Source organism: Chionomys nivalis, chromosome 21, assembly GCF_950005125.1.
Source record: "Chionomys nivalis chromosome 21, mChiNiv1.1, whole genome shotgun sequence".
NCBI classification, from domain to species: Eukaryota; Metazoa; Chordata; class Mammalia; order Rodentia; family Cricetidae; genus Chionomys; species Chionomys nivalis.
This window is the reverse complement of record NC_080106.1, coordinates 49,250,752-49,273,511: the sequence shown is the minus strand read 5'-3', so window position 1 is coordinate 49,273,511 and position 22,760 is coordinate 49,250,752. Positions and strand designations below refer to the sequence as shown.

The 22,760-nt window shown below is 44.1% G+C and overlaps 1 protein-coding gene across 1 annotated transcript in view; it reads right to left on the bottom strand.

Moving 5' to 3' along the window:
* Arhgap10 (Rho GTPase activating protein 10) overlaps positions 1 to 22,760 on the bottom strand; it is a 258,973-nt gene that overhangs the window by 30,487 nt on the left and 205,726 nt on the right. Inside the window, exon 20 of the mRNA XM_057753626.1 lies at positions 15,652 to 15,802. Coding sequence (XP_057609609.1) covers positions 15,652 to 15,802 — 151 coding nt within the window. The remainder of the gene's footprint in view (positions 1 to 15,651; positions 15,803 to 22,760) is intronic.

Genomic DNA, 22,760 nt, shown 5'->3' with positions numbered 1-22,760 from the left:
GTACAGTTCCAGCATCAGCCCCCAGCCCAATGGTGCTCACAGGCTGAAGCTAAAGACAGGAGACAAACAGCCAAGGCGGCATTTGCATAAAGAGACTTTCTAAAGGGCCTTAAGACTTAGGAATAACAAGTTTCAAAACCTGCGAGTGGGAGGGCTGGAAGACATGTGGGAGACTGCAGCAGAAGTAAGGAGAAATTACTGCCAGACTCTCACAGAATAGAGGCTCTGAGAGAGACATAAGGTGGAAAGACAGGTGAGAGCATGGCAGCTTTTCAGAACTGTTAAGTAGTTGGATTTGGCTGGAGTCTGGGGGCAGAGGCAGAAAACAGGACTCTGCGTGCAATACTAGGGCATCTGAATTCACCTGCAGCTGGAGAGATGTTCCTGCAGAAATCACAGCGAGAGACATGATGCAGAGAATGGATCCAGGAGACATCCAGACACTGCAGTCAGCAAAACTCAGCAAAGACAGCGAGGATAAAAAGAAGGTGACTCATACATTCCCCTAAAAACTAGAAAGACATGCCAGAGAAACATGCGTTGCGCTCTTTAGCCTGATTTCCTTTTCTTGCAGGGCTGAGGAATGAGGTCTTACATGCTGGGTAAGTGCTCAAGCACCAAGTGTCTTAGGGTTTCTATTTCTGCAATGAAATGCTATGACCAAACTCAAGCTGGAGAGAAAAGGGGTTATTCAGCTTACATTTAAATGCCATCGTTCATCATTGGTGGATGTCAGGGCAGGGACCCGGAGGCAGGAGCTGACGCAGAGGCCATGGAGGGGTGCTGTTTACTGGCTTTCTCAAGGCTTGCTCAGTCTGCTTTCTTATAGAACCCAGGACCACCATCACCCACAATGACTGGGTTCTCCCTATCAATCATTAATTATGAAATTTGCCAATAGCCAGATCTTATGGAGGCATTTTCTCCACTAAGGTGACTTCAGCCTGTGTGTGTCAAGCTCACATTAAACTAGCCAGCACACCAAGTGGCAGCCCCGAGTGGGTTTGATAATGAGCTAAGAATACGATCAGTACTTTACTTTCCGAATCAACGAAACATGGAGACTGGCAGAAGATTAGATAAAGAAAAGAAAACTCTTGAGGACCACAGCTCTACCACAGCCACTGCTGGCATGAGTTAACTTTACCCTCTGTCAGCTCTTCTTCCTGCAGACTCTCCTGTCCCAGTGATGGCCTTTCCTCATCTGGTCGGTTCCTCTCCACACCACTGCCTATCACTGGCCTCTATTCTCACTGTCTTCCTCTCAAAGTATTTCCTGGCAGTAGAAAAATCAGACCACTTTCTGAGTCCCTTCTTAGCTCTTTCTCACAAAGCCTGCCCAGTCCTACGAGTGCTGGGGATGGGCTCTCTGCAGGAGCAAGCGCTTCCATGTCCCGCACTCATTTTTTCCTCCGATTTTATCTATTTATTTTATACCCCAGCTGTAGTTCCTCCTCCTCCTCCCCTTCTAGTGCCCCCCCCACCCTACCTTCCATCCACCCCTCCTCCCTTTCTATTCAGAAAAAGGCGGGCCTCCCATGACACCAACTAAAACATGGCGTATCAAGTTGCAGTTGGACTAGGCTGGGTAAGGTGACACAGTATAAGGAATGAGGCCCCCAAAGTTAGCCAGAGTCAGAGACAGCCCCTGCTCCCACTATTAGGAGTCCCACAAGAAAACCCACTGTCATACAAGCAGACAGGCCAGTCCCGTGCAGGCTCCCTGGTTGTCGGTTCAGTCTGTGAGTTCCAATGAGCTCAGATTAGTTGATCTGGTGTTTTCTTGTGACGTTCTTGACCTCTCTGACTCCTACAATCCTTCCTCCCTCTTTTGACCAGGATTCCCTGAGGCTGGCCTAATGTTTGGCTGTTTCCACACCATCTGTTTCCACCAGAGGCTGGAGGAAACCTCCTTGATGACTATTGACGGGGCTAGTTAAGCCATGGGTATATAGCAGAATATTGGTAGGCATCATTGCATTGACTTTTTTTCCCTCTGAAGTCATATCTAGTTCTGTTCTAGGTCTCTCAGCCATCCAGCATCAGGGTCCTGGCGCTCTAGCAGTGTCATGGGTGGGCTCACTCCCCTGGCATGGGGCTCAGGCTGGACCAGCCATCGGTCAGCCACTTCCACAATCTCTGTGCCCCCTTTACCCGAGAACATTCCGTAGGCATGTCCCAGTCCCTCCACTGGAAGTCTTGCCTGGCCACAGAAGATGGACAGTCCCTCGCTCTTAAATACCTGGATGGTACATTAACAAAGAGCAAAAGGGAGAGGACAGAAGAAGAAGAAAGAAATGAGGATGTTGACTTATTATTTAGATTTAATTTACACAGACCTCACAATCACATATTTGGTTAGTTCAAAGACAAATGTAGGCTGCCACTTCAGGGTCCATAACCTCAAAGACTTCTACTTATCAAATGGCTAATTTCTAGGCGCAGACAGACTAGCTGAGAACTTAGGAACTGTACCCACAAGGACACAGTTGCACTTGTCTGATAAAGCCCAATCAGGGACTTTTCTATTCAAAAACTTTTAAATGAAAATCTTCCTCTCTTCCCACATATGCCTAAAAACAACAGAAAGATAAAATAACATTTAAAAAAATAAAGAAGACATGCGTATCCTCAAACACCTGTCCATTGTCTCCATCAATAGAGACAGAAGGGGAAATACTCAGAGGTTGATGGAAGGATAAGTCAAAGGTCAATGGTACCAGTACCCATCGGGCACAGAAGACGCAACAATACTCAGATCTTGTAGTTTCTCAGAACCTGTGATCTACCAGGCCTTGGACAGTATGAGGCTCTCCAAAGTAAATGCAAATTAAGTGTTCATTGCCCCAAGGAACTGGGCAAACTCAGTTCCCTGAATGTCCGCCTTTCCTTCTGTTAGCTGTGGGCTAACAACAAAACTTGGCTGTAAGTGAAGCACCTAGATAAACTGTTGGAAACAACAGCTGAGCGAGGAAGGAAACAGGAAGGTGGACAGGGTCAATCAACCCTCCGAAATTATGAGCCCAACTAAGTACTCCCTCCCTTGCTCCTGTCAGGTACTGAGACACAGCTGAGCAAGAGTAACTGCAGTCAGCAGGCTCAGAAAATATGAAAAGCCAGTGATTTTGAGAAACATAATACAAGGAGTGGAAAGAGAACCACCAACATCTAAGTTCTGGGAGAAGAAACAAACTGAGAGGAAAAGATGCTTAAAGAAGTAAGGACACACTCCTAAAAATTAAAGAAACTGCAGAAGACCCCAAGTCAACGGACTCAAGAACAGTAAACTGGAGAATAAAGAAAACCGTGGATGTAAAAACACTACTGCATAATTCAAGAACACCAGATACAAGAAATAAACCAAAACCTATGCAAATACAAGGAACACAGCATATAAAAGTCAGTCTACCGCAGACTTCTCAACAGCACTCCAGTACAGAACAGAATCAGAACAGAATCCACCAAGCCTTCAAAGAATCAGGGCAAAAGAATTCTAACTGCATTTCAACATGTCAGGACATCATAAAATTATCATCAGACAGTACAAATCCCTAAAGGCCCGACACTCAAAAAACTATACTGGCTATTCTCATAGAGAAAGTCTTCAAGATTTTTATCAAGAATGCAACAGAGGGATGTCCAACTAACTTGGTAATGTCTATATTGTTACCATTAATAAAGGCAACGGCAACAGAATAACCAAAGGGGGGAAGAAGATTCCAGAAAATACCAACAAACGTAGGGAAATGAGAGGAAACCGAGACTGTTGTGCTGGTGGTGGATGCAAAGTGTAGGTAGTTTAAGAACTCAACAGAGATATAAGAGTATACGACTCAAAGAAGGATCACTCTAGAAACAAAAGGGAAGAAGACTACCATCAGGGACACGGAAGACTACCATCAGGGACACGGAAGACTACCATCAGGGACACGGAAGACTACCATCAGGGACACGGAAGACTACCATCAGGGACACGGAAGACTACCATCAGGGACAAGAAGACTACCATCAGGGACACGGAAGACTACCATCAGGGACAAGGAAGACTACCATCAGGAACACGGAAGACTACCATCAGGAACACGGAAGACTACCATCAGGAACACGGAAGACTACCATCAGGAACACGGAAGACTACCATCAGGAACACGGAAGACTACCATCAGGAACACGGAAGACTACCATCAGGAACACGGAAGACTACCATCAGGAACACGGAAGACTACCATCAGGGACAAGAAGACTACCATCAGGGACACGGAAGACTACCATCAGGGACAAGAAGACTACCATCAGGAACACGGAAGACTACCATCAGGAACACGGAAGACTACCATCAGGAACAAGAAGACTACCATCAGGGACAAGGAAGACTACCATCAGGGACAAGAAGACTACCATCAGGGACAAGGAAGACTACCATCAGGGACAAGGAAGACTACCATCAGGAACACGGAAGACTACCATCAGGAACACGGAAGACTACCATCAGGAACACGGAAGACTACCATCAGGGACACGGAAGACTACCATCAGGAACACGGAAGACTACCATCAGGAACACGGAAGACTACCATCAGGAACACGGAAGACTACCATCAGGGACAAGGAAGACTACCATCAGGGACAAGGAAGACTACCATCAGGGACAAGAAGACTACCATCAGGGACAAGGAAGACTACCATCAGGGACAAGGAAGACTACCATCAGGAACACGGAAGACTACCATCAGGAACACGGAAGACTACCATCAGGAACACGGAAGACTACCATCAGGAACACGGAAGACTACCATCAGGAACACGGAAGACTACCATCAGGAACACGGAAGACTACCATCAGGAACACGGAAGACTACCATCAGGAACAAGAAGACTACCATCAGGAACAAGAAGACTACCATCAGGGACAAGGAAGACTACCATCAGGGACAAGGAAGACTACCATCAGAAACATGGAAGACTACCATTAGGAACAGCAGAAGTCCATTTGCTTTCTTAAAGAAAAGGAAAAATGTATCAAATGCATTAAATGACAAATACATAATGACAAAACTGTAACATGATAATTATATAAAAATGGATTAAACTTGCCAATTAAAAGATAATGGTTCTCCAATTACTTTTTAAAAATCATACAAAATGTTGATTTAAAGAAGAAAAGGTTGGGGAAAAAAGGACAAGTTGAAAATACAAGAAAAAAGGATGGAGATACTAGGTAATTAAGACCCAAAAGAAAGGTACGACAGGAGGTATATAAAGGTCACTTAATGAAGACCAAGATGGTGATCAAATAAGGAAATAAAACCACAACCTCAAGCAACCAACCATAGGCTACAGAAGAAACAGAAAACTCAACACTGTAGTGACAGGTTTTACATGCTCCACCCAGACCCCAACATGTATCAAGAAAAAGAAAAGCCCTAGAATCAATGTACAAGGAGACTTCTTATAGCCCCACCACCTTGTCACAGACACACACACACACACACAACTTGCAGCAAATAGAAGGTAATATTCTCAGCATCACATAAAATATTTTTGAAGGAAGGCCCTAAAATCTTAAATACTTAGTTATTTTTCTATTCCGTGAAGAGACACTATGACCAAAGCAACTTAGAAAAGAAAGCATTCCATCAGGGCTTGCTTAGTTTCGGGGGGCAGAGCAAGGCAGCAAGCAGGGCACTGGAGCAATAGCTGAGAGCTCACATGCTGAGAGAAAGGGAGGGAGGGGGGAAGAGGAAGGGATAAGTGGGAGACAGGGAAAGAAGCGGGGGGAGGAAGGACCCTGAGAATGGCATGGGCTTTTGAAACCTCAAAGTACATGCCCAGTGACATACATCCAACAAGGCCACACCTCTAATACTTAAAAAACAGTTCTACCAACTAGGGACCAACATTCAAACATATAAGCCTAGAGAGTCTGTCCTCATTCTAATCACAAGTACCAAAGGAGATCTGCAAGACCATCTACACTGTAACAAAATGCAGGTCTTTACAGTTCCCATGTCAGCAAACTAAATATAGTCACTAAAAAGCTATCAGAAAATACTTAGAACTCAATGACAATAAAATATATTTCATACTAAAACTTTTTTCTCTTTGGTTTTTCGATTCAGGGTTCTGTCAACAGCACTGCCTGTCTGGAACAAGCTCTTGTAGACCAGGCTAGTCTCAAATCCACAGAGATCTGCCTGCCTCTGCCTCCCTAGTGCTGGGATTAAAGGTGTGCTCCAGGTGCATACTAAAATTTTTAAGGCAAAGTTTAAAAAATACCAAAAAGACAGTATACCTTTAAAATATTAGAAAAAAAGCATTTTATGCCAACAGATAATCTTCCCAAATATTGATAGACAAAGGAGAGTCATCATAGAATTCACATACTGTAGAAATAAACATCATAGCCTGTTCACATACTGTAGAAATAAACCCAAGCTTCTACATAAGTAGGAAGCTAAAATCCTTAAATATCACTTTCACTGTTCATTAGTATATAAAGCTTGCTGGGACAAATAGTCTGCAGGTGGTCTGGCATCCAGCAACTTCCTCTACACATACAGACACAGATTCGAATCTCAATATCAACTACTTTATTTCTGAAAGTGGCTTCAGTACAAATGAGATGGACTTCCCCAGCAGTGGTTGGTAGAACCAACCTCCTGCCATAATGTCAGCAGCCTGTACTTCCCACGGTTCAGAGGCTCACTCACAAGAGCTACCACACTGCACTGTGGTGGCCTTCCCTCTTCTATCACCATGACACACGAGGACACTGGAAAGAGCTATGGGATCTCACATCAGGAACTCATTTCTTATGTTTTGACATAATTTCTAGTTTGTTAAAATAACATCTGGGTTGGTAGATTTTACTGAAACTAGTACCTAATGAATGCTTCATGGACTAGCATAAACTATAACATGCCAAATTGTACATTTCCTGTTCCCCAGCTCAAAATGCTACTCTACTTCATATCATAAATAAAAATGCCATGTTGAGCAGCAAATGTAGAGGTAGCCTACACACGGTTATATCTGCCCTGGTGGAGGAACGATGCATACATCTATTTACATGAATGTCTGCACGTTGTTTGTATTCACATGTAAATGCCGTGTGTATATGACAAGTGATCACTATAGAAAAGAGATAAACACAACGACAGAATCCTCAAGCCCTTAGATAGCCATTGTCGGAGCAGACCGCCTTCCTAGATTTCTAGGCTTATTCTACATCCAAACAGTGTTTCCTTTAAAGAAGAGGCTCTTCCTTTTCTTTTCATTCATAATCATACTGTTGGGGATGGAGGAGTGTGAAGATTTTTATCATTATTGCAGGCTATGCCTGTGCTTCTGTTCAGTGCTTCAGCACAGGGATGAAACACCCAAAGTCCTAGAGCTACTGCCTAGTAGTCCAGACCTTGTCACCGCCCAGCTGTGCGGTCTATGAACAGCACCTGTAGTATGTACCGAGGAATACCTAAATATTCGCAGTAAACACTGGAGAGAGCAGTATCTGTCGTGTATATGATAATTAGTGATGGGTATTCCTCAACTTTGTGGCCTATTCCTCCACATATCATTAACATGCTTACGAAAAGTATATAAATATTGATTCTATAAAAGAACCAAAATAATAAACAGAATTAAATAACTACTGTTCTTTAAGACCCGAAGAGAAACAGAAACTCATGACTGCAGTCACACTTAACACCTGAAAAGGCCGTGCAACGTAGAAAATATCCCTAGTTCCAATATGCAAATCAAAACTTTTTTTTTTATTTTTATTTTTTTTTTGCAAATCAAAACTTAATTTGAACAGGCACAAGATTTTTTTTTTAAAAAAACACTAAAGGTGACACTATACTCCTCCACAAACACGAACACATAGCAAGTCAAGCCCCAAAAGTGCCACCAAAAGGCCAAACAGACAATACGTGAGGACATTTTCTCTGCTGACTTGATCCTCTTTTTCCTCTGTAGTAGCAAGAAGTGGGTAGGAACTGAGGAAGTGGCCGTGAGTTGCTCATGCCTTAGTTGCAGGGGCACCTTTTTTCCTCTGTTAGGTTTCTTCAGGGTCTTCATGAGTTCCCTGAGTAACATAAGCAATTCAGAACTGGCCACATTGGCATAATACCCTCCCCACTTTGCTATATCGGCTCATCGTCCTGGTTACCAAAGAAAACACTTCAAATCACTCACTCCTGACAGTCTTAAAAATTCCACTTCATTCAGGATAAACAATACTGTGGCTGGTTTGAAAAGATGTTTCTTAGACAGCCCAGCTACCTCCTACGCTGCAAGACTCTCAAGGAGGACTAAAAAGAGACTGACAGCTGCTTGAATTCAGAACTAGAAATTAAAATAAAAGCTATTAGAAGTGAAGAAAGAACACACTCCACAGGGAGACAAGCGTTAAAGGAATTTTCTCTTCTACAGAGTCTAGTTACCTGCCATGAACTCATTTTCACCACAGCAGCAGCCAGTGTTCTTTAAAGACGTTAAATAAACCTTTCTCCTTCTCCCGAGAAAGGGGACAATGTTCGTCCCACACAGAAGCACGGAGGAGGCTACACAGGAAGTTGGAGACACTGCCTTTCACTTTCTCGCTAGCTTTGGGGGGCGGAGAGGCCTATGCCGAGGCCGCAGCACACATGATTTATTGGCACGCCACAACTCAATTACAGCTTGAAGCTTCTAGCTGTCTTTTCTAACCTACTGATCTTATCACTGTAAAACTGAGTTAAGAAATAATCGGTCTACCCGGACAGTGACATTGTGGGCCTAGTCCCAGCCTCAGCATCACAGCACAGGGATTCTACATCAAGGAATCACCGTAAGCTCTGAAAGGGTGCTGAAGAGGCACCCATGCTCAGCGAGTTTTTACCCAGAATCCACTGATGAAATATCAGGTTGAACAATTACAAAAATGAGAAGAACCATTTCCAACCCCACGATGGAGAACTGCTTCCACCTAGTTAGCTGGGCTGGTACTTCTTAAGTAAAGATGGGCAGGTTTGTCCACAATGAAAGCCAGCAGCTGCAGGACCCGGACGATGATGCGTGGCAGCTGTGGTTTTATGGCGACCCTTCCATTTCCCACCCTGTTGAAAGTGCTCTGCTAACACCTGTGGGAACGTGGCCACAGCTCCCTAACAAAAGCACATCTTTTTATTTATTGAAAATTTTTTTTCATTTTACATACCAACCCCAGTTCCTCATCCCTCCCTTTCTCCCACCCCCACCTCCCCCACCCACTCCTCAGAGGGGGAGCCAACAAAGTCTACCATACCAAGCTGAGGCAGGACCAAGCCCCTCCCCCCTGTATCAAGGTTGAGCAAGGTGTCCCACCATAGGGAATGGGCTCCAAAAGGCCAGCTCATGCAACTGGGAAAAGTCCTGCTCCACTGTCAGGGCCCCCCAACAGATCAAGCCACATATCTGTCACCAACATTCAGGTTCTAGTTCTGTCCCATGCAGGTCCCCAGCTGTCAGTGTAGAGTCCAGAGCTCCCACTAGCTTCGGTTAATCGTCTCTGTGGTTTTCCCCATCATGATCTTGACCTCCCTTGTTCATATGGTCCCTCCTCCCTCTCTTCAACTGTACTCCAGGAGCTCAGCCCAGTGCTCAGCAGTGGGTCACCGCATCTGCTTCCATCAGTTACTGAATGTAGGTTCTATGATGACAATTAGGGTAGTCACAGGCCTTCCCCAAAAGCACATCTTAGGAGACTTTACCAAGTGCTGGGCTGGAGCACAGAGTCCTGCTGAGGAGAAGAAGGATCATACAAGCCAGGGGGGTCAGGATCATTACAAGGAAACCCACAGAAGCAACTGGCCTGCTCATGGGAGCTCACAGACCATGGACTGATGGCTAGGAAGCTTGCATAGGAGAGGTCTAGGCCCTCTGCATATGTGTGGCAGTTGTGTGGCTTGGTCTATTTGTGGGACTCCTGGCCATGGGAGTGCAGTCTGTCCCCAACACTTTGTCTGGCTTCTGGAAACCTGTTTCTAATGCTGGATTGTCTTGCCCAGCCTTAATACAAGGATAGGAGCTTGGTCCTACCCCAACTTGGTACGACATGCTTTGTTGGCACCTATGGGAGGCCTGCTCTTTCCTAAACAGAGGTGAAAGAGGGCAGGATTCATGAGGGGGCAGAGAGGAGGTGTAGGGGAATGAGAGGAGAGGGACAGAAAAAGAGGCTTTTTAAGCATATTGTTTTGGGAGCACACAGCCAGCACAAGTATCAACCAGGTATCCCTGGCCTGTTTGTGTGGTGGTGGCCTCCCTGCTCTGGGGTGAACCTATGGATCAAAGTGAACATGTAAAAGGCAGAGTAAAATGAGTTCTGTTCAGTCCCAGCTGACAAGACAATACAGGTGGAGGAAATCCCAGGGGGCCTCACCCCGACATGCACTACTGCTGAGAAAGGGAGGATTACTCTTCTCTAGTGACAAGCCCCCCGACTGTGATCCAGTGCCAAGGGGCTGGCCTCAGAAACACACATGCAGGCAACTCTGAATGGCCTTACTAGGTCACGCTTTCATGTTTATTCACTCGTATGTATACAGAACAATATGCTTAAAGGGTAGAGGGTCCCAAGAACTTGGGAGGAGGGGAATATATACAAGGGGTAAGATAATTATATTTTAATTAAAACTTTAAAATGCACTCAGAAAAAAAAAGAGTTTTGTCTTCTTTGTGAGTACGAAGACTACTGCTTCTCTACGAACACGCAGCACTTTGGTACTTGACACTTCTCCCTCCACGGCCTTCCAGGGGCACACCCCTCTCTCTGCTGACAACTGCTGCAAGAGCCCTGGCTCGAAGATCACTACCTAGGAGGAACAGTGAGGCCGCTCTGAGTAGTCGCTACCATGTAACGTAAGCCAGCAACCATGCCCGTCATACTCAGCGGTAGATAAACCAGTACCTTAGCTGTGCAAACTGAGAAATCAGCCTGGCGTGTAGGAAGTTAGCATGACAAAGACTCTACAGAAGTTCTTTGTCAGCAGTGTGGCATAATTCCAATTCTAGCATTCATTGCCATTAACCCCCATTGAAGGGCAATGACAGAAAACTCAACAGTTATTAAGGTTCACTACTTTAAGATTTAAAAAAACTCTACACATGCTAGGATATTACAGAATATCTGCCAACCATGTTTAAGGCTGAGTTCACCCTGCAAAATCTACACTTAGAAGACCACACAGAGACCTCTCACATCTTTGCTTTTCTTGCTTATACCTCCAAATCAAAATAAATTCTCGTAATCTACTGAAGGTGGATAAATTAATACCCATCATCACTTTAAGTGTCCACTGCTGACATGTGACACTGAGTGGAGGCTGAAGGGACCTCGACATGGCCTCCCCTTCTATCTGCCTCTCCCTCAACAGTATACACTCTTCCCCTTTGCTTCCTTCCACCCTGCTGCAGGACCACAATAACACATGTTCAACAACATGTGCCACAGCTAACACGCATCTCATCCAAATGTCACAAGTGCCAAGCCAATGGTACCCAAGGAAGACCAACAATAGAGAATATTATATCCTGCCAATTGGCTTGCCAGATGATACTATCTTCAACCCGCATTAAATCATATTTTTAACGTGCCTAAAGAAGTAAACTGCTATATCATGCACAGAAGACAGGCACAGAATATCTAATTATATTCAGGAAGATGCACATAACAGCTAGTCTTATAAGCGTCTAGTTCTGTTTAAAATTAAAGCTGCATGAAGGGAGGAAGAGTTCAGTCAGGACTCAGACAGTGAGCCTCTCCTCATTCTTCAAATCACTACTTCTGGTTTCTTCCTGCCTTAAGAGGAAAATATGAGAAGTCACTGTTATCTCTACCAGGCCCACAAACTTCCCTCCATGTTAGAGGAAATTACAGAAAACCCAGCAGCCCTCTTCAGAAAGAGGGAGCATGGACACGAACCCAGGGGAGCTGGAGAATGTGAACCATGCCCCATGGGGCCTTAGTTACTTTACTACTAGTTCTAAGGAAATAAAAATATGGGATAACGAGAATGAAATCGAAGCAAACACAGAGCAAACACAGAGAGAAGCGTGGGGCAAAGCGCAGGGCAGCCTGCTTCAGATCCGCTACTTCATTAACAGATGCAGTTAGAAGTTCAAGAGATGACTAACGGCCATGGGAAAGTGAGCATTCTGTAAGGCAAGCATTTCAGAAGATATAATACTGCAATCTCATACAGCTGCTCTGGAAATCAGGACGGTGGATTCTCAGAAAATTGGCAATCAATGTACCTCAAGACCCAACAATATCACTTTTAAGTATATACCAAAAGGATACGCACTCACACCACAAGGACATTTGCTCAACTATATTCATAGCAGCATTATTCATAATAGCCAGAACCTGGAGACAACCCAGATGCCCCTCAACCAAAGCATAGGTAAAGAAAATGTGGCTCAGTGGCTTTCAGAGGACAGAGGTTCAGTGCCCAGGACACACATGGCAGCTCACAGTATCTGTAACCCCAGGGCCAGGGGACCCGATGCCCTCTTCTAGCCTCCACGGGTGCTGTACACATGTGGGGCATGGATGCGCACTCAAAACACTGATAATGCTTAATTTAAAACAAAAGAATAAAAAAATCAAGGTTGGCCTGAGACTAGACGGACCATGGACCTAGGAAAACCCAAATATTGTTCTGCTAAAGGAGCAGAGCACTAAGATGAGTCCTGACTGCATCCCGCTATCACCATACATCACCCTCTCCCCCTCCCAGAAGCTTCCTCCACAGCGGCCCAAGCCCAGCAGGAGATGGCCAACACAATGCTGTTTTGTCTCACAGTGCTGTCTGGGCTTTTTTTGTTTTTAACCTCACAGCTTGGGCTTATATGTTATGGTTTACAACTTTGTTTTTATTGTTTTTCTGTGTATTTCTTGTACTATTTCTTTAGCTCTTTCTTCCCACATTTTGTCCTATTCTGGTTTGTGTGGTTTTATTCCATCTTATTTTATTTTAGTATTATTTTTTTTTGAGTCCTTTGTGTATTTTAATGAGAGCAAGAAAGAAAGGGTGTGGATTTGGGTGGATGTGAAGTGGGGAGGATCTGGGAGGTGTTTAGAGAAAAGGAACCTGAAATGAGAATATATTACATTAAAAAAAAATCTATTTTCAATAAATGAAGGAAGGAAGAAAGGTTGGTTGGTTTAAAAAAGAAAGTCAAGGTTGTCACCAAAAAGAAAGAACAGAGTTATAAATTAAAGAGCAGTAAAATAACATGCAATTAAACATGAAGCAACAAACATATAAAGGAAATGCATAATTGATATTTCCCCTTAAAATTAAGTAACATTTAAGAAGTATAACAGCAGGAGTGATCACAGTTCGAAGGCAGAGCATTTGTCAGACACTGAGGACAAACATACTTCCTAAAGCTTAGGAGCAGTATCCTCCATACGCCATCTTGACTTCTCCATCAAAAATGAGAATTCTGCTACGAGACGCTTCTCCGCCATTAGTAATCATTCGGAAACTTTGCACAGAAAGGTAGCACCTCCACAGATTTGTTAAGGTACAATTTTATTCCTAAGACTAACAGAATGTAGCTGCGATTTCCAGACTGATCACCTCCACCGTCAAACAGTTAGCTCTGGTTCCCTTGCAGGCCTTCAGACATCTAGTCGTCTTGTGTGTATTTCTTTCTCCCCTCCTACTTTCTGGCATTTGCTTGTTTCACTGTTTATTAACACTTCTAGCAGAGGACAGGTGAGCTGGGGGAGAAGGTGAGACTCAAACCAGGCAGTTTTACTCCTTATTAGCAGCTCCGTTGACAAAGAAAGTGAGAAGAGAGAAAAGTTAGCTGGGATCACAAGTGGAAAGAAGTCTGAAGAGAAGTTCTGGGAGCTGGAGAGATGGCCCTGTTGTAATATGAGCGGCAGGGCTGCGTCCCCGGCACCCAGCCGCCCACATGGCTAGCTTATGCCATGAAATAATTACATGGAAACTGTATTCTTTTGAACACTGCCTGACCCATTAGTTCCAGCCTCTTATTGGCTAGCTCTTACATATTGATCTAACCCATTTCTAATATTCTGTGTAGCACAACGAGCTGGCTTACCAGGAAAGATCTTAACCTGCGTCTGTCTGGAGTGGGAGAATCATGGCGACTCCTGACTCGGCTTCTTTCTCCCAGCATTCTGTTCTGTTTACTCCACCCACCTAAGGGCTGGCCTATCAAATGGGCATAGGCAGTTTCTTTATTAATTAACCAATGAAAGCAACAGATTAATACAAGACCCATCTTCCATCATGGCCCCATCAGTAAAATACCTGCTGAGCAAGCCAGGGGGGGAGCCTGGAGTGTGCCTTCCACATCACCAAGCTGAGCGTGCTCACATAGGCCTGTAACCCTAGCACGGGGCAGAACCAATCAGTGAGTCCCGAGTTCAACAAGAGCCTCCCCAAAAGATAGGCTGTAGAGATCTCTGACCTAAACACACACACACACACTCACACACACTCCAATCAGAAACTGATATTCGTGACTCGTGCTTTTCTCTGGGAAACAGGAAAATAATATCTGACCTTATTTCTGAAATGTGTGCACATAGCAAACAATTCAGAAAGAAAGGAAGAACAGCACACCTAATTTTGTTACAGGAGTATTGTGGGTCTTTCTGCATGTACCTCCAGTCAGTTGAGGACAGTTGCCTCTTCCCTGCATGAACCGACAGACACTTTTGTCTTGAATGTGTATTTATGATGAAGGTATTATAATTTGGTCCCTATCAACATAACCACAACAAAGACTTAAGGGTTCGCGGCAAAAGAAGTCAAGAATAACCTTAAATTTGGAAAACTGACTCAACAGGAGGAAATGCGCAGGCAAAAATGCAGCCTGGACATCACATCACCTTGTTTTCCTCACAAGAACCACGTGACTACAAATCACCAACCAGCCCTTGTGGAGCTTGGACACCACAGCATCATGTTTTCCTCACGAGAACCATGTGACTACAAATCACCAATCAGCCCTTGTGGAGCTGGTAGTCTTGGCTCTGACCTAAAAGTTCACACAAGGCTATGAGGTGAGAGCTGGTTGGCAAGGACAGTGTTTGGACGGGGCATGAGAATCACCATCTGCCCCAACCACTGGCCCCAGTTTGTGCAGCCTTACTTCAAAGTCAGGCCAAGTGGCCGCCCCGGCTGTGGCGGTGACTGAGGACTCTGCTCTTTGAGGGCTTTGGTCCACCGGGTTCACCAAGACGCAGAAGGCCAAGCCCACAACAGTAACCTGTGCCTTTAATCCAGACGCATTAGCAGGGGATTGGCTCCACCAGCTCCTCACTTGCATCAAAGATCTGCTTTAATTTTAGTTCCATGTGTCTCGGGGTTATGTAACCTCACAGGAGGTCACACAAGTCTCCCAAAAAAGAAACTTAAGCTGCCTTAAAACAAAAAAAGAACTGTGCATAACAGAAACAAACACAAAACAGAAACTTGCATTTTCCTCTCTGACCAGAAAACGTCAACCTCCTTGCTAATCTAAAACATTACAATTTAGGGGAGACAGAAATAAGAGCACAAGAGACTGAAACATTGGGGCCTGCGCCGAGGGTGGGTGACAGGCTGCGCCGTCAGCACGCCACCAGCAGAACAATCTGCATCTTACCGTCTTCCAGCTCAAGACAAAGATTATACACAGCCACCGGCCTCTTGGTCCTCTGCCCCTGTCTCTTTGACTGTCGCGGTGGAGCATTTGGAGGTGATGCTGACAGGCAGGTGGGCTCAGGGAGGGCAGCATCAGGCGAGGTCCGAAATATCTGCCATTGGGGATAAGCACAGTGGGTGTCCATGAGTGGAACGTGTATTGTTACAGCAAACCAGAACCCGCTCACACTAGATTTGGGGTTCATTCATGACAGACCAGAGCCAAAATCCAGTCCTCTGAATTTAACATAAAAAAAAAAAAGTTTTTAACACAAGATTTCAAAATAAAGCATCTCACTAAAATTAAAACAGCACTAGATCATTATATTTCAAATAACTTTTTCTTAAAGTAAACAAATACAATGGTTTCCACCATGGGGCAGACAATCATGGCTCTTCATGCACAAGGAAAGGAGCCGGGATCAGTATAAAGGCATCAAGAACCCCTTAGGTTTCAAAGACGGTTATTCTTATGCCAAACTGTCAGACTAATTTTTTTCCCAACAACATAAACAAAAACATCCATTTACAGACATTTTTTTACAGGTTTAAAAAATAGCCTGTGTCTATGAAATCACCTGTCTGGATTCTGATTTACAGTCTTCATAATTTTCTTATTTAATGTTTTATAGATTTCATCAATTCATTTAATATGTTCCAACCCTCTTAAAAATTTTCTCTCCTATTTCTGGCCCAGAACATCGCCACCATGATTTATCTGCAGTGCCATTCACATATCAGGAATGATAACATTAATTAAAATGCGCTGCTTCTTTGCTTAGCAATTTGGAAAAAAGCAATATGTGTGCCGCACAGAGAAGCATATCACACTGCAGTGATTCATCACAGATGTCCCCTGGCCACCAAGATCTGAGGTGAAAGGCTCCCCTCAGCTTAAGTGACTCTGGCCTTCAATGAAGCCATGAAATAAAAAATTAGAGGCATCAGCCTGACAGACACTGTACCCGCAGAGGACTGACAGATTCCTCCAGTGGAGATAAGAAACAAGCACCTAGCATTAAGAAACCACAAACGTAGCTAGGTGGTGGTGGTGCACGCCTTTAATCCCAGACTGGGGAGGCAGAGGCAGGTGGATCTCTGTGAGTTCGAGGCCAGCCTGGTCTACAGAGTGAGTTTCAGGATAGGCTCCAAGCTACACAGAGAAACCTTGTCTCAAAAAACAAGAGAAAAAAAGAACACAAACGTAAACTCACAAGAAAAGGTATTGCAATTAATTACTTACTCATTTGAACAGAATCAAGCACATGATGCGCACGCACGTGTGTGTGTGTGTGTGTGTGCGCGTGTGCGCGCGCGCGTGTGTGTCAGTCAGAAAAACTGACTGACAGTGAAAGGGTTTTAATTAAAAACCCTAGAGATTCTCACCTAAAAATTATTATATACCAATAAAAATAAGCTTATTTCACACTGTATTTGCTTTATAGTGTCATACTGCCCCCTCATGTATAAACAGAATAAGAACTTATTTAAGTTGCTGTGGCCAAGTATTTGCCAGTGACAATCTCATCTGCTATTGTACCTGGCAACCTACTAACAGTGTCTTTCTACAGGATCTGGGGTCCACGTGGCACTGGCAAAGAGGAGACTGTACAGGTGTGTCTTGAGAATCTGCTGGCCCAGCTGCTGTACCGCCATCGTCACTGTTCAAGTTAAAAAGGTTGTGTCCGTAGGGGACAGGAGCAGTGAGGTGGAAACCAACACGAGGACAGCGATGGAGGGACAGTGGGAAGCATAATCCTAGTCAAAGGGAGCAGCACCATGACCACACTTTATAAAGTCCCAAACTTATCTATGCTTGACTTTCACAAACATGGCGGATGTCTCTGGGATGTTATCAGACCAGGATGTCCAAAGCACACCAAGCACTGGAAAGTTAGCCTCCCCCCGCCCCCTGCAACCCCCAACCCGGGACTGGCACTGCGTGGGTGGTGGTTTTCCATGCATGCTGCACAGACAGCATGCACACGTGCTGACAGCTCAGGCACCTCCCTCTCCACTGAAGGGTCAGATGACTGGAGAAGGCCACCTAGCAGGAGGTGTGGGAGCTTGCCAATCCGCAGTCAGCACGCTGTGGCTCTACCACACCCCGAACTTCAGTTCTCAACCAAGAGCTGGGGCCAGACATTAGCTGGTCTCCAGAAGACTTCAGGCGCCATTGGGTTTGTGCTTTCAAATGGTTTTGGTTTTTTTGGTTTATATTTTAAAGCTCCCAGGTCATTCTTTTGTGTAGTCAAAGCAAAGAAATAGCAACTTGGAAATCATCCCACAGTTAGGACAACTGTGCCTTCACTGTGGAAGGACTGAAGGCAAAAATCACAACACCAAAAGAATATTTCAGAAAAATAAAGGCACTAGAGATGTACATGAATTTTTTAGACCACGTCACATCCCACTTATACATATGAAGGTTCAAAGATTCCAGTTATTGACCACTGTCTTAATAAATTCTTTGGGGGACTGGCATCCGGACAGCTGAATCACCCTCCATATTACTGCTGTTAGCAAACCTAGCTATTCCCTAGAGACGGCACTGTCTGGGCTTTGGGACCTCACTAGCTCTGAGAGCTGAGGTCGATGCTGGGAACTGATGCTCATGCATTGGGAGACCTCTTAACACAGTGCATCATGCAGTGCAGCATCAGGCACGCGGGACTCAGAATAGATGGGTCCAATCTGCATTTGTGACACGAGACATAAACAACGCAAATGAATCCAGGCCTTATTAGACTGCTCAGCCACTTTCACAAGACAGCGTTCATTTTCCACCACCTTCAATATCACCATAGCTGGTACTCTGAGCAGCTCTTCCAGTCTTTCAGAGAAAGACATCAAACAAGGAGCTAAAAGGAAAGCTACAAATGGACTCTCGAGAAACTTAGAACCAAACGTCTGCTTTTAACATCTTCATTTCTCTACTTTAGCACTAAAATTTTACACTTAAATCACTTCCTGCTGTTTAGACAAGGCAGTACTGGGCCCACGGACATAAGCCCACCAGTGACTCTGCCCCTCAGATACATCCACCCTGCTTCCCAATGTATTAGCATCAATTCCAAGGTCTTTTCTCCTCTCAGAAGGCTGCAAAGCTACCTGTTATGATTTTCTGCAATGTGCAGGAATGGTATTATATTCTTTCCAAGTCTACAAGAGGAAATAAGCAAAACTCTTCACATTGAATGTTGAGCTGTTTTCTGGTGATCAGACTTTAGAATGTTCCACTTCGTCTTGTTTTTCTCTACAATACCAAAACATCCTTCTTGAACCACTATACACATCCCAGGTCTCTTTCTGGGACTTCACCACAGTAACTTGCCTCCCATCGCTTTCAATCCCCTAGTTTAGCATTCTACCTCCTGCTGCCTTTGTTTGAGGATAGATCGTATTTACTCAAAATTTCATTTTTAGTGTTGAAAACCTTTTCGTACACCTCCATATTTACAACACAAGAAAAATTCAGATCAGATAATCCTAACAAAACAAAGCTTATCGGGTAAGGAAGCATTTGCAACTTCAGGTCACCCCACAGTGCCAGCACACACGTAAGTCTGTCACTGTTGTTCATAATCACAGGATCCTCAGGTGCAATGCAGTAGATGCGCCAGCATGGGACTTGGTAAATTCTTCCTGCCAGCAGGGGCCATGTGTGGGTATGAGTCACCTCTGCCAGAAGACAAGGAGCGCCTCTGAAATTTACACATCAGTGCCCAACTTGAACAGGCAGCATCTGAAGGAGGGTAGCCATTTGTCTTCACAAAGATGCTTCTGCAGGAGTTCAGTGGTTGTCATCATGGAAGGAAGACTGTCCATTCCATCTGTGTACTTCAGGTGGCTCCAGCAGTAGGTACAATTATTTAGCATGTGATTATGCCTGATATTATACCAAGTGCTTTATATACAAAGATTTGGACCAGATTTCCTGATGTCAGAATGCAAGTCTCAGCCACTGAACTCCACTGTGTCCTATTAAGTCCCATCACCTGATGTCCTCCACCGTGATGTGCAGCCTACAAATGTTGTCTCTCATAAGCAGACAGAGACTTCCAGAAGACAGCGGCAAGTCAATGCATTCTTTCCCAAGTAAACTTCCAACATGGAGAGTGGGGAGAAAGGGCAAATAAAGTCCCTTTCAGCTTCAGAGTCTACAGTGTGCAACTAAGCTGCTCTGAGGGGACCTGAAGGCCCACAGTGACGTCCCTTGGTTTACCCTCCCTGTGCACTACAGATAACCCAACGGCACAGAGACAAGGTCTCAGAGTCAACTGCTACTTAGCATCCTACTGGCCCCAACCCTTTGTCCCCAACAAGGTATGATTTGCACACGTACTAGTGTCCTTCCAACCTGAGCCCCATATCCCAGAGTGCAGTCAAAAGAGACAACAGATTCTGACAAAACCATCCTGTAGTGAATATACAGAGACTTTATCTTGTCGTAGTTTGTTATTCTCTAAAAATGCAATGCAATCACTAGTCCTATGGCATTGTATTATTAGGTATTGTTAAATAATAGGGAGATGATTGAAGAATACAGTAGACCATGTGAAAGTTATATGGAAATATATGTTTATAGAAGGGACTTGGGCACCCTGCTGTGTGGCAGCAGAGGGCAGTAGATGGTATCCTAGAGCCAAGGGACAGCACACCTCCTTTTCTGGGTGGATTTTGTTTACTGCTGCAGTTCCTCAAAGCTCTCAGATGCCTCATGCAGCCCCGGAGGTTGGACAACAGGAGCATGTTATGGGTCTGGCTGCTGCCTGTCAGCATGAGACCCTGCCTGCTATTGTGAGAGACTGGAAAGGGACTTAACTCAAAGGAAGACAGGAGCAGAGGTCATTGTTATTTCTGTGTATTCTTCCCATAGGCTCAGGCTCTGATGGTGGCCCTGACTTTACATGTCCTCTCCGAAAAAAAGCCTTCAATTTTGATTTACAATTTAAAAAAAACTAAAAAAATAAAAGTTAAAAAATCCCAAAAAAACAAATTTTGTTTGGCAGATATATGAAGTTAATAGGATTCTTGTTTTCGTCCTACATTTGAAGTTTGGGGAGACATGTGCACACACATCCCCAGACCTAACAGACACTATCTCTGTAGCTATCATAGACTAGAATGCACCGCCTAGCTGGCTGCAGTCTCTGCTTTAGCGTCTCGGTGTTGAACCTTCTCCAATCAGCCTTCACAGAAAGGAACGCATCCCAGCCACACACTCCAAATCATAGGCAGGCTCCATGGAATTAACAGTGGCTAGAACAGCAGTGCCCTGCCAGTGACAATGGGACCACGCGCACTAAAACTCTGATATCATTACAGAACCAAAAGGCAGCTGGAAGCCACCACACGCTTCCAGATCACTGAGTCCTCTCTATACAGAGGAAGCCTCTCAGGCCCAAGGCAAAAGTGCACACCCCTACACCATGGTGCGACATACATTTCCAGTTGAAAATGCTTCTCTACGGTTTGCAAAAGTTTAGAAAATCTCTCCAGGTGCAATGCTACCCACCTGCACCTGTACACATTTGGAAAACCCAGAACTGACTTTCCACAGTCAGACGAAAGCACTTTCCCAAACACAGCTGCACCTCTGGCTTCCATAACCCAAACAGCTACACATATTCTTTCTCCACTGGGAAAACCCACCACCCGACAGAACTTTTCTTCAACGTGTCCTTTGCTAGCATGCATAGCAAACTTCACAGTAAAGGTCTGTATTGCAATCTATAGATTGCTTTTGGCAGGATTGCCTTTTTTATTATTTTGATCCTACCTTTCAAAGAACATGGGGGATCTTTCCATTCTCTGGTATCTTCTACAGTTTCTTTCTTCAGAGACTTAAAAGTTTGTGTTGAATAGGTCTTTCACTTCTTTGGTTATGTTACTCCAAGATATTTTATGTTATTTGTGGCTATTGTGAAGGGTGATGTTTCTCTGATTTCTTTCTCAGCTTCTTTATAATTTGTATATAGGAGGGCTACTGATTTGTTTTTTGAGTTGATCTTATATCCTGCCACATTGCTGAAGGTATTGATCAGCTGTAGGAGTTGCTCGGTAGAGTTTTTGGGGTCACCTATATATACTATCATATCATTTGCAAATAATCAAAGTTTGACGTCTTTTCTAATTTGAATCCCCTTGATCTCCTTTTGCTCTAGCCAGAACTTAATGAACTATGCTGAAGAGATATGGAGAGAGTGGACAGTCCTATCTTGGTCCCGATTTCAGTGGAATCGCTTTGAGTTTCTCTCCATTTAATTTGCTGCTGGCTGTTGGACTGCTGTATATTGCTTTTATTATGTTTAGATATGTTCCTTGTATCCCTGATCTTTCCAAGACCTTTATCGCAAAGGGGTTTTGGATTTTGTTGAATGTTTTTTCAGCATCTAATGAGATGATCATATGTTTTTTTTTTCATTTTATTTATATGATGAATTACACTGATAGATATTCGTATGTTGAACCATCCCTGCATCTCTGGAATGAAGCCTACTTGGTCATGGTGGCATAAAAACAGAGAGGTTGACTAATGGAATTGAATTGAAGACCCGGATATTAATCCACACACCTACGAACACCTGATCTTGACAAAGAAGCTAAAATCATACAATGGAAAACAGAAAGCATTTTCAACAAATGGTGTTGGCATAACTGGATGTCAATATGTAGAAGAAAATAGATCCCTATCTATCCCCATGCACAGAACTCAAGTCCAAATGAATCAAAGACCTCAATATAAATCTGACCACATTGAACCTGAGAGAAGAGAAGGTGGGAAGTAGCCTTCAATGCATGGGCAAAGGAGACCACTTCTTAAATATAACACCAGTAGCACACACACTAAGAGCAACAATAAATATAGAACCTCCTGAAACTGAGAAGCTTCTGTAAAGCAAAGGACATTGTCAATAAGACAAAAGAACAGCCTACAGAATGGGGAAATATCTTCACCAACTCCACACCAGACAAAGGTCTTATCTCTAAAATATATAAAGAACTCTAGAAATTAGACATCAAAATTCCAAATAACCCAATTACAAAATGGGGTACAGAAGAACTAAA